The following is a 13,614-nucleotide window of genomic DNA, read 5'->3' as shown; positions in this document are numbered from 1 at the left end:
GGTGGGTTGAATGAGCATGGAGAAAATGAATCATGAGAGGGGTTAAAGGTATGGGCATTAATACAAACCTTTACAACTTTTAAAAAACATTTTTTTCCTATAACTCTTACATGGATGACCTGGAGATAAATATCAATCTTTGGCACTTTATTGGATTAAATAAACTGAATTATCTTTCCTTTACTTATTAAGACTATATTTCAGGGGACCTGGTTTTACTTTTCGGACAGAAAAGTAAATGCAACTCTTTCGGAGCTGCATTCCTGTCACGTGCCTGCATCCCATTGGCAAGTGCTGAATGAGTAGGAAGCTGGGCCTGCAATGTTTGCTACTACCATTTTGGATACAACAGATGACATTCTCTGAAAGTCTCATGATTTCCTTAGGGTTTTTGCCATGATGTGATGTTCTGAGGGATGTTCAACTGCTCCTCAGTGGGATCTCACCAGAAAGATGGGACTTAGTATCCTTAGGTTTGGTTTCTCAGTTCTGCTCAAGACCAGACTCTTTGGGCATCACTATGCTCTGGGGAAATTGGCACACCAAGCATTAAATATAGTTAATTGTTCTTTTTTTTTTTTTTTTTTTTTTTTTGCGGTATGCGGGCCTCTCACTGTTGTGGCCTCTCCCGTTGCGGGGCACAGGCTCCGGACGCACAGGCCTAGCGGCCATGGCTCACGGGCTTAGTTGCTCCGCGGCATGTGGGATCTTCCCGGACCAGGGCACGAACCCGTGTCTCCTGCATCGGCAGGCAGATTCTCAACCACTGCGCCACCAGGGAAGCCCTAGTTAATTGTTCTTTACTAGTTAACTAGCATATTCATCAACCTTCATGGTCATCAGTGAAAAATATTTGAGAACTAAGAACTAGGGCTGGTCATATGTAAAGCACACATATCTCTGGATGAGAAAACAAGTAACTAAAAATGGGATTATAATTTTGCAGCATCTCAGATAAAATAATGAAGATCCGATAAGTCTTATTGGCTATTTTCACCAGGCTCTTGAAAAAACCACCATCTTACAAAGAACAAACACAGTGTTGAAAATAAAACATAACTAACCCTCCTCTAAGCTCCTGGGTTTTGTAACATAAGCTACCTCTTCTTCTACTTCTTTCTTATTTCAATACAACGTGTTTTACCAGGAAATGTCTTGGAGTGGGATTAAGGTAACTCTTTCAATTGTGCCATCAACTACATTCTACTGCTTTTAACCATTCTGTGATTCTGTGCCTTGATTTCCCCATCTGTCAAATGGCAATAATAAGGTGGGTCCTATCTAGCCTATAGGATTGTTTAGATGATAAAATAAAAAATTAATTAGGAAAACTCTTTACAAGTCAAAAGTGAGATGTGTATATTAAATCGTTCCTGTAATTATTGCTACAAATAGTACTGTACATTATTTGAGGAACAAAAGCAACAAAAATCTGGCTCTCTTTTAGTTTTCAGTCTAACACAATATTCTTCTCTGGCTGCTGCCTATTATAGTTGCTTCTTTCTATTCTTTGGTTTCCATTTATACAGTTTTATTCTGCCTATGTAGGGATGTAATTTTCCTTTTCCAGAACCCAGAATCCAGACTTGCAATGTTAGTATAGTCCTAGATTCTTCTTAAATTGACCTTAAATTCTAACCATTAATTTATAACATCTCTATAGGAGATTGCCTGTTTACAGTTCACTCTTTAAACCTCTTAAAGGTAAACACTGCCTTGTTAAGAGTGGAGAAAATAATTTTGTGCCAATTTGCCGTGTCTGAGGTTTGGTGGAGATGTAAGGGGTACCAATTCAGTTTCTTCTGAATTGGCAAATAATTCTTTCTGTATTCTGTCTTTAACCCCCTCCAGAGAATATTTACCTGCACTGAGGAATGTATTTCCCACAGCAAATCTTACATGGTTTATAGAGAGAAGCTTCCCTCAAGGTGAAAAGAGAAGGTAAGGAAATCAGTCAATGGAAGTGGGTTTGGCGAAGAAAGAAAGCAAAGAACAACAGAAGTTGCCACTGCCCAAGTTGATCTTGGCATTTAAGAGCAATTCTCATACCAAGAAAAACATCATCTTGCCTACCAGAATCCATTTTCTGATACCTCATCTAGCTCCTCCAAGGGGTTGGGAGGTAACATTTCCCAGAATATAAGAAATATATTTGACTTGGTCAATTCGTATATAAACACTAACGTTGTATTTAACTGTCAGTAAATGCAAATCTTTTATATGGGTGCAAACAAGTTTAATTCAACATACATGAATTAATCATTTCAGTTAGTTCAGTGAACTTAGCATCACTACTTTAAACCACTAATTTCGACTTTTTCTTGCAAGGATCTGGGTGGGTTGTGGGTGAGGAGGTTTGGAGGAAGTGTACATAAAGGACTTGGCTCCATGACAAGGAACATGTTTCCCAAGAGGATTAAAAGTTCCTGGAGCAGGACACACGTCAAAATGAGCTCAGGTGAGAACGTACAAATCCGTATTCTCATAGGTGATAAACATGGCAGCCTCTGCCAGAACAATCCCAGCTGTGTCCTGCCTGGGACAGCAGCCCTTCTCCTTTCTCCTGAGTCATTTTTCCTCAGAGCTCAGTAGATTTTCAACAGTCACTGAGTCACATAGCTCTTGCTGCATTATGATCTTTAACTGATAAAATTTTAAGTTTACGTTGATGAGTGACTGTATTGATCCACTTGAGTCATTTTGAGACTATTACTGGTTTTGTTATTAGATCACTTTAAAAACAATTCACCCACAATAATGACAGGATGCAATCCTGCAAGTATCTTTTAAGGGTCATTATAGATATGTTCTGTTAAATAAGCTGTGATTTGATGTACCCATTACCCTTCCAACCTTGAGGCCAGGAGGTATGGCCAGAATTTTACCAGCACACAACTGCATTTAGTTATTATTTTGGCAAATGATAACTTCAGAACTGGCATTTAGAACCCCCAGTGTCAACAAGCTGTGAGAGAAAGTTCTGGCCTACAGGGATGGAGTGTTTTACATTCATTTCCTGCTACCATGTATGCAATTTGGAGGTGGTAGTAACAGTGGCAGTTAATATTACTAAAGAAGACTTGCAGGACCCAAAGTGACAGTGTTGTAAGTCTACAGCTTAATTCAGGAAAAGGATATAATCTAGCAACGATATTCTTAAAGTAAGGATATGCTTCCCATGTACACATTTACAGCACTCAAAGTGGGGAGCCCAAAATGGAGTCTCAGCTGAGGTGGTTTTATATTTTCCTGGTCACTTAGGCATATTCCTGCTACTCACATTCGACAGAAGAGTCCTCCCAGGTTCTCGCCTAGGCCAGGGGCAAATCATCAATCTCACTGTTATCAATAAGCAATGCTGATGAGCTGGGAAAACTTGTCCCTAGACCCACTAGACCCATGGTTACAAATAAAGCAGCACTTTTAATCAATGTATTTCATACCTTGACCATGGATCGATGCCATGCAGGAGCTTGAACAAAAGAGTTCAGGTTTATTCCAGGCCTGCTGGACAAACGCTCACTGCAAAGAAGCTGTGGTTTGACCACTTTAGATTCTATATCACCATAAACCACACTTCCTCTAGCCATACCTTGGCATCATTGTATGGCTCATATGGAAAGCACTGGCGACTAACCTTGTTCTTATCTGCCTTTTAGAAATACACATACTAATGAAAAGAGAAAAGACAAAGGAGGATTTGGGGAACTGAAGTCTGTTTTGACAAGTGTGTAGGATAATAAACCAGCCCAGTCAGACAACCTGACCATCTGGTGTATGGCTCTGTCTTCAGTCCTTGGAAACAAAGTGTGGAATAGCTCATCCGAAAAGATCACGTTTTCCTTGGGTGAGTTGTCTATTTAATGAGATCAACAAGGGGTGACCAAGACTGCCGTAAGTTCAGAACATTTCTAACTGAAACAAATAGAACACTGATTATTTCAATGATATTTTAATCTCTGAAAACTCTCTCTACACAACTCAAAATTATTAGACTTCAAAGTAATGGACATTTTTTGACTAAAGAACCTCTACTGAAAAGAATTTCTTCAAATAAAAAATAGCTGATTCCTGTTTCTAAGAATTTCTGGTGAATACAGCAATTTTTAAATTCAAATTCCATTAATAATAACTCTAAACTAGCATTTTTGTTAATCTACAATATAATGAAAATTAACACTAATATACTGATGTTCAAGAGAGTTTTTTAAACCCTAAAATTACTTCAGAGTCTATAAAAACATTCATTTATATATAGGATATATAATTCTAATACTTAGGAATGGATAAACCATGTATGAGATATAATTATTTTATTTTCTTTTTATTGAAGTATAGTTGATTTACAGTGTTATGCCAACCTCTGCTGTTATAACAATTTTAGTATCCCTAGATTTGAAGCACAAAATCTGACACGGAGGATTTTTGTGACTTGAAAATTGATACGTGGGATCATTCTACTTATTACAACATTAGATTAACCAGAATATTCATTACTCTGAACCAGATCAAACAATAAAAATTTACTACATAAAAGATGTGAACAAATATCTCAACAAATACAGTGACAACAAATTGTCTATGGAAAATAGAAGTGCATAATGACAACTGTCAAATATGCATATGTAACAGTAAAGTAATACCCATAAAACTTAAACAGATTTGCAAGTAATTATTATGACTCTGCAGAACCATTAACATCTTTTACCACCTTCCTAAAACTTAAACAGATTTGCAAGTCATTATTATGCCTTCAGAACCATTAACATCTTTTACCACCTTCCTATTTTCAGAGATATTGTAGTCTATAACGTACTTATAAAAACCAGAATAATTTATGAGGGAAAGAGTTTCCCTTTGTTTCAAGGCTACAGTCTGCATATTGGGTCCTTCCCAGCCCTGTTACCAATGCTGTTAGTTGGTTCCTGTGAGCTTTGGATGGGGTATGTTGCTGTGTAAACCCATCCCTGTTACGCAGAAACAGGTGCCATTCAGACATGAGGAGAGTAGCATCATCCCTGCAAGCCTGCAACCGCACCCGTTCACATCATTCTGTGAATTTTGAGTTCATCGTTCAGAAATGGTCATGAAACATCCATACTCGACTTGGCCTAATTCCCTCAGAAATAAGTGCACCTCCTTTCCAGAAGACTGTACAAGGTTAGGGCTGTAGTCTTAGAACAGTGTAAAGGTAACTGGTTCTCACATAGATTTACCAGTAGCTTTGGCAGAATCTAAGGACATGAGCTAAAAAACAGTTAACCTCAAATTCCTAAGGAGAATCCTATTCCTATCATAGACAGAGCCACATTTGAAAAAACAATATTTTATGATGTTAAGACTGGTTCTTGTTTTTTTGTTATTGTTTAAAGACTTTGTTTTTTAGAGCAGTTTTAGATTCACAGCAAAATTAAGAGGAAGGTACAGAGATTTCTCATATACCCTCTCCCACACATGCATCCTCTCCCTCATTATCAATATCACTCACCAGAATGGTGCATTTGTCACCACTGATAAAGCTACATTGACACATAGCAATCACCCAAAGTCCTTAGTTTACTTTAGGGTTTTCTCTTGGTGTTGTACATTCTACAGATTTAGGCAAATGATGTACTCATCATTATGGTTAGGTTAGGTCATACAGCCCTAAAATTTCACTGTCCTAAAATTGACTTCTTTCACTTAGTAATATGCATTTAAGGTTCCTCCATGTCTTTTCATGGCTTGATAGATTTATTTTTTTAGCACTGAATAATATTCCACTGAATGCATATACCACAGTTTATGTATCCATTCACCTACAGAAGGACATCTTGTTTGCTTCCAAGTTTTAACAATTAAAAATAAAGCTTCTATAAACATTCATATGCCGGTTTTTGTGGGGCATGCATTTTCAACTCCTTTGAGTAAATATGAAGGAGCACAATTGCTAGATTGTATGGTAAGAGTATGTTTAGATTTATAAGAAACCAACAAACTTTTCCAAAGTGGCTGTACCGTTTTGAATTCCCACCAGCAATGAATGAGAGTTCCTATTCCTCCACATCCTTGCCAGCATTTTGTACTGTCAGTATTCTGGATTTTAGCCATTCTAATAGGTGTAGCAGTATTTCATTGTTGTTTCAATTTGTGTTCTCTGATGGCATATGATGTGGAGCATGTTTTTATATGCTTATTTGCCAACTGTATATTTTCTTTGGTGAGATATCTGTCTCTGGCCCATTTTTATTTTTTTTAAACTTTTTAAAAAATTTATTTATTTTTGGCTGTGTTGGGTCTTCATTGCTGTGCGCAGGCTTTCTCTAAGTTGTGGCGTGTGGGGGCTACTCTTCGTTGCAGGGTGCAAACATTTTCTTCCAGGCTTTTCCTTCTCATTCTCTTGAACTGTGTTTGGTTTTAAGATCAGAAAGTAGTGAATGTTTTTTAAGGTAAGAGGAAAAGCACTGATTCTGATACTCAAAGCACACCATAATTTCAATTTTACAGGACAGCCCTGATCTAGTATAATTTTAGGCAATTTTAAATTGTGAAATGAGTCTTTATCCTTTATGATCAAATATTAAAGACAGTAAATCTTAAACAGTTCAGTTTCCCAAAATTATAGCTTATATTCTGCTCATATTCTGACCTTTATCTTTTGAATGATTTAGAAGATACAGTTGAGGCTCTACAAAGCAATATCACTGCCATGTCGTATTTTCCTATTTGTTGTAAGTTCTTAAACATTTACTTCCAAACATGCTTTCTGCCTGCAGTAGTACTGCTGGATGCTTTATAAACTCTGGAGTAAAGTTCTGATGCCTTGTGCAAGAGTCATTGCCTTGTCGGACAGATATTGACATGAAAATGCAGGAGAAAAATCTGTCTCTTAGTACTAAAGTCGAGAAATTCTCAGACTATTACAGAACAAAAGGGAGATTTAGGGAGAGAAGGGGAGGAGTTTTTGCTGTCTTGTTTTGGCGTATACAAAGAGTTGTTTTGTTTTTTTGGGGGGTAGAGGGAATAGTTTGGTTTTTTTCAGTTCAAGAGTTGAGTGCAGGGGCTTCCTGGTGGCGCAGTGGTTAAGAATCCACCTGCCAATTCAGGGGACTTGGGTTTGAGCCCTGGTCCGGGAAGATCCCACATGCCGCGGAGCAACTAAGCCCATGCGCCACAACTACTGAGCCTGTGCTCTAGAGCCCACGAGCCACAACTACTGAGTCTGCATGCCACAACTACTGGAGCCCACGCGCCTAGAGCCCATGCTCTGCAACAAGAGAAGCCACTGCAATGAGAAGCCTGACCACCACAAAGAAGAGTAGCCCCCGCTCACCGCAACTAGAGAAAGCCCGTGCGCAGCAACGAAGACCCAACGCAGCCAAAAATAAAATAAATAAAATAAATTTATAAAAAGAAAAAAAAGAGTTGAGTGCAGATACCTCCTGGGGTGGGTAATATTCTGCCTGTCTTATTGATTAAATAGATTTCCAACTGTAACTGTCGAGATCAAGGCCTTTGGCATACAAAGAGAGTTAAGGGTTGATGAGTGGTTCAGTGTGTGTGAGAGAGTGTGTATGTGTGTTTTGGGATGTAGAGAGAGGATTAAAAAGGGATAGTTTGATAGTGGGATGAGAGGACCACTGAATTTTTTTTTTTTTTTTTTTTTTTTTTTTTGTGGTATGTGGGCCTCTCGCTGTTGTGGCCTCTCCCGTTGCGGAGCACAGGCTCCGGACGCGCAGGCTCAGCGGCCATGGCTCACGGGCCCAGCCGCTCCGCGGCATGTGGGATCCTCCTGGACCGGGGCACGAACCCGTGTCCCCTGCATCGGCAGGCGGATTCTCAACCACTGCGCCACCAGGGAAGCCCAACCACTGAATATTAAAGTGATGTATGCCAGAAAAATACTTCTGGTTTTATGATTTCCCTCATACCCATGACTGATCCCGGGATATTGAGAGTATCAATAAAGGAGGTTACTATACATACAGGTCACCTAAAGTTCTTGTTAAAAAGCAGATTCTGATTCAGTAAGTTGAGGAGTTGGGAGGGGCAGGGCCTGAGATCCTGCATTTCTAACAAGATCCTAAGAGATGCTATGGACCACATTTTGAGAAGCAAGGACCTAGCAAACCGTGGGGTTCAGTTCATTTCTGGGTGCACCAGCTAATGGCTAATTCAAGCTCTGAGGAAGCTCTAGAATTGACCCAGCTGTCCTTGTGGGACAGACACGTGGCCACTGCTGCCCGTGAAGTTGGTCCTGAGAGCCCTGCCAGGCCTGTGCAGAATGGACACACTTGTGAACGGATGGAGTACTCAGTAGCCCAGCCCCTTACAACATTATGGTAAATGTAATGGTCTGAAAACTGGCTGATGTGTTTCTGCTAAATTCTGCATTTGAATTTTGGGAAATAATTTTTCCCTGTTAGGTTTTAGTCACTCCTTTTTTATACCCCCTTAGTTTTGTTTTGACCAAGACAGAGTGTCTAAAACTAGTTTATAGGCCAGTCTGAAACGTAAAGGACTCTTTATGGCCTCAGTGAAGCTGTGCATCACTTTTGTCACAGAGCAAAGGATTCATCTCAAAATGCAAATCTTGCAGTATAATAACATCCTAATGCACTCTGAGGTTGTATGTACCAAGAACCCCTCAGTTTACAAAGATATTTGGTGATGAAACATGGCAAAATAGTATCTTAAAATAGAAACATTCAACAGATGAAAATGAAATGCTTCTTTCCCGTTTTGGAAATCTAGGATTGAGCATAACCTATCAACAACTTCTGTTCTAGGAGTTGGCAAACACTAACTGTTTTTAATCTGCCAGATAATGAGTATTTTATGATTTGTGGACCATATGGTCTCTACCACAGTTATTCAGCTCTGCCATTGTAGTACAAAAGCAGCTGCAGACAATATGTAAACAAATGGGCATGGCTGTGTTTCAATAAAACTTTACTTACAGACATAGGCAGTGAGTGGGATTTCACCTAGCCATAGTCTGCCAACCTCTATTCTAATCAATCTGCAGAGAAAAACACCTAGGCATTATTCTTTCAGGCCCATTCCATCTCATTAAGGTTACTACTTTGGAAGATGATGCTTATGATGCACCAGCATTCACATATGTACTTAAAGTTGATCTTTGTTCTTTGAATGTTAAGAAGAAATCTGGGGCTTCCCTGGTGGCGCAGTGGTTGAGAATCCGCCTGCCGATGCAGGGGACGCGGGTTCGTGCCCCAGTCCGGGAAGATCCCACGTGCCGCGGAGCGGCTGGGCCCGTGAGCCATGGCCACTGAGCTTGCGCGTCCGGAGCGTGTGCTCCGCAACGGGAGAGGCCACAACAGTGAGGCCCGCATACCAAAAAAAAAAAAAAAAAAAGAAGAAATCTGTATACATTCAATTCATCCACTTGCATTTGCCAGGAACCGGAAATACAGTGAGAAACAAAACAATTACTTCTATTGAGAGGTGTAGTGATGAAATAATGAGACCTTTGCTAGGGCAAACATTAAGAGCTATAAGTGCATCACAAAGATCCCTAGGATTCTTCAAGTCTGAGAGGTACATAGTAGGAAGTTTGGGATGAGAAAGTATTAGAACACAGTAAGCACAAAGGTCAAGAAGTCATGGAGAACATTGTGTTTGGTAAATTGGATTGAAATATTACCTTTTGGATTGAGGGTGTGTTATTTTTAAAATGTATTTATTTATTTTTGGCTGCGTTGGGTCTTTGTTGCTGTGAGCAAGGGGGCTACTCTTCATTGTGGTGCACAGACTTCTCATTGCAGTGGCTTCTCTTGTTGCAGAGCATGGGCTCTAGGCGCGTGGGCTTCAGTAGTTGTGGCATGCAGACTCAGTAGTTGTGGCTCACGGGCTCAGTAGTTGTGGCTCGTGGGCTCTAGAGCACAGGCTCAGTAGTTGTGGCGCATGGGCTTAGTTGCTCCACGACATGTGAGATCTTCCCAGCCCAGGGCTCAAACCCATGTCCCCTGCATTGGCAGGCGGATTCATAACCACTGTGCCACCAGGAAAGTCCTGAGGGTGTGATTTTAAAGAGATGTAAAAGATAATAGTCAGCATCAGGAAATGAAGATAGGAGTGTAATGCGGGATTAAATTGTGATCAGATTTGTGTGTCATGCTGAAGAGTTCAAACTTGTCCCAGATGGCATAAGGGGAAGAGAATAGTCATTCTGCTGACCTATTCACATACTCTCCATATAACTACCCCCCAACCTCCTCAGAGATTAATAGCAAGGGATCATTTATGATAGCAAGTCACAGCCAGCTGTGAGTACTACCTATAGCCAACAGCAATAACAAACTACCAATGAGAATAAAACATAGATGCATTTAAATCACAAAAACAAATTCCTTCCAATGTGCTATGTGCTATCAAGTTAGATAACTTAAATTGTATATACTTATTCCTTAAAGTAAATTAAAGAATAGAAACAATAGTATAATTTCTAATTAAATGTCCAAATAATTGATACAGCTCATCAGATGTGTTATACTGTACCCAATGCCATGATATCTAGAAAAATCACAAAATCCTCTAGCCTGGAAATTATTTAATAATTATATTTAATCCACATATTCCTAAAGTCAATAGGTCCTTCTTACATTTGTAAATTGTTTTAAAATGCTAATAGGATTATTTTACAGTACAATAACGGAGACTTTAAGGAAATGACGTGAATGTGATAAGTAAAACAACGTATTCCAGCCTCTCTTTCATCCCAGACACCCCCCACACACAGAGAGAGAAAAGCTGTAGCCAAATAAAAGTTTTATGAAAAAAATAGAAATTTTAGAAAGAGCGCAATAATACCATCAGTCTTGGGTTTATTGATGTTGTGTCCCATTGGAGAGCTGTATCATTGTTTCTGCTCTTAGTAATAACAAAAAATTTGTGGATTTATGGATATGTAAACTGTATGATTACTTTTCAAATACCTCAAAACATTAGCTGCAGTAACTGTTTTACCAGGTCTTGGTTAAATGTCTCTTTCTCCAGGAAGCTTTCCCTGACCTCTCAGTGCTGGTTGGTGCCTCTCCTTTGTATTCTCGTGGCACCCTGCACTTCTGCTGTCACAGCACTAAACAAAGTGCCTGGCTACCTATCTATTTTTCTAGGCTGTATGCTCTTTAAAGAAAGCTCCATGTCTTCGTCATCCACCATTAAATTCCACTGCCTTGCCCATAACAAGGCAATAATGATGGTTTTTAATCAATAATAATTTGTTAGATGAATAAGTAAAGGTTTTGGGGGGGAACTAAGTTAATACTTTATCTTCCTATCACAATATTTTGTTCATTACCCATGACTATTTAATCCGTCCAGGTTCAGTAAACCCTCCAACAGATTCTCTGCTTGATGCTATAGAATCTACCCGTGGCACCCGGCCATCTCCAGCCAACAGCATATCTCCTACAAGTAAGGATGTTTTCATACTGTTTTACTTCCCATGAGCTATTAATCCTTTAACTAAGTAGGTTGATAAAGAAAAAATTTTCAGAAAATTTGTATGATTCATGCCCTGTTCTTGTCTATGGCGTTTCAGGTAAATATGTTAAGTACTATTCTCATGGATTAAATGAATTAGCACAGTTTCCGAAGTCCTTCACTTGAAGACCTGGCAAAATCAGGGTCAATAAATCTTCAATGAGAAAGTTAAGTTCTGTATTTATTATTAAATAAGTTAATAAATTGACAGTCCTCCTCCACAACTATGTTCTCAGTAGGGTGTTTAAGAAATTGGTTGTAAATAGGGATCCTGTGGACCAGAGGTGGGTAGATAGTTTTAAATTTAAATTTGTTCTGGTTCATATTAATTTTGACCAAGTTGACTGGTGTGGACTTGAATTCAGCCTCCCAGTGGCATTATTAATAATGGAGTTCAGGCTGGGTCAGTGTTACTGTGGCAAAGGGATAGCAGTGACTTTCAGAAGTTGGCATTGATGCAAACAAATCATAAATTTCCATATCTATGGCCTTTTTGTTTAACAAAGAACCAAGGTGACTTTCTCTAACACAGAAAAGAATGTTCTACATAGAGAAGTATGCTTTTTATTTCTTATTTAATTAAACTATCAATTTTAGCTCAAAATGAGAACTGAAAATGGAATAAGACAAAGCAGTCAGTAGGAATGAACAATTCCTTTAGCCTGTAGCCTTTAGCATATAGGCTGAAGTCACTGTCACAGGTTGATATTTCTCAGAAAATGAAGCATGTGGCAGGATGAGAAATGCCTGCAAATCACCCAATAGAAGTTTTACATCCATCTGATTGTTTCCTAGTTCTTAAGGCTTTATCATTTTCTTTTTTTTATGCTTCCTTTTCTTCCACTTTTAACTCATCATTCAGCAATATACCATAGTAAATTATGATATTCTTCATTCGACAAATATTAGCATATTCAACATTAATACCTTAAGTCTCTTTAGTACTCTATGTATTAGCTATCCATTGCTGCATAACAAATTACCCAAACAAAAGTTAACTACTCATAACACATATATTGTCTCATGTGGTTTCACATGAGACAGGAGCAGCTTAGCTGAGTGGTTGGCTCAGGTTCTTTCATGAGGTTGTAGTCAAGCTGTTGGTTGGAGCTCCTGTCATCTGAAGGCTTGACTGGAGCTGAGGGCTCTGCTTCCAAGCTTCAACACGTTGGCAGGAAGTCTCAGCTCCTCACCACATGGGCCTCTCTATAAGGCTGCTCACAATATGGCAGCTGTCTTCCCCCAGACCAAGTAATTCAAGGAATAGAGTCACCAAGACAAAACCATCCTGCCTTTTTATGACCCAGTCTGCAAAATTGCACACCATTACTTTTGCTATATTCTATCTGTTAAAAGCAAGTCACTAAGTCCAGCTTATACTCAAGAGGCAGAGAATTGGACTCCAGTTCTTGAAGGAAAAAGTGTCAAAGAATTTGTGGACAAATTAAAACAACCACATCCTATCACTTAGAAGACGTCTGCACCTAAAATTCAATGTGGTTTGATATTCTTTATTATGAGAGGTAGACAGAGTAAGCATTACCATTTCCATTTTCCAGATGGGGACACTGTGATGCTGAGAGCTTAAATGACCACATCACTAATAAGTGGCAAAGTTAGTATTCACACCAAAGTCTTCTGACTATAAATCTAGTTCTCAATACATTAGATGCCATGTTTTCTCCAAATGGCCTAAACACTTCATGAGGACAGGGACCATATTTATTTCGCTTCCTCATGCATGCCTAGCACAGAGTAGGCATGCAAAAATATTAGTTGAATAAATGAATGAAAAAGAATAAATGAGAATAATGTTCCTTCACTATGTAAATATCATTTAATAGACTCCATGGTGCCAAAAAAAAGATAATAATTTGTTTCTGCCTTCAAAAAGGTTGCCTTGTACTTGGAGAGAGATGACATGCACATATGAAAATAAGTCTGAATAGTAAGGTGAAAGGTGCAGTGTTTTATAGAATTAAAATGCTCGGGGAGAGATATGGACCAAGAAGTCTTAAGCTTTGAGTATGGAAAGGTGCCTATGAGTTCGTGGAGTAAGGAAGTGTTACAAAGAGAGATGAAATAAGCTGACCCTTGAAGTATGTATTGTATTTATTTGACTAATAA

The 13,614-nt window shown here is 39.0% G+C and overlaps 1 protein-coding gene across 1 annotated transcript in view; it reads left to right on the top strand.

Annotated features, from left to right (window-relative positions):
* CD96 (CD96 molecule) overlaps window positions 1–13,614 on the top strand; it is a 73,811-nt gene that overhangs the window by 37,020 nt on the left and 23,177 nt on the right. The window contains 4 exon segments of the mRNA XM_067033510.1: window positions 1,852–1,865; window positions 1,867–1,941; window positions 3,660–3,847; window positions 11,326–11,418. Of these exon segments, the coding sequence (XP_066889611.1) occupies window positions 1,852–1,865; window positions 1,867–1,941; window positions 3,660–3,847; window positions 11,326–11,418 (370 nt within the window).

The sequence above is a fragment of the Kogia breviceps genome, chromosome 5 (assembly GCF_026419965.1).
Source record: "Kogia breviceps isolate mKogBre1 chromosome 5, mKogBre1 haplotype 1, whole genome shotgun sequence".
NCBI classification, from domain to species: Eukaryota; Metazoa; Chordata; class Mammalia; order Artiodactyla; family Physeteridae; genus Kogia; species Kogia breviceps.
Note: the sequence above shows the minus strand (reverse complement) of the source record. Positions and strands in the feature narration are given on the sequence as shown.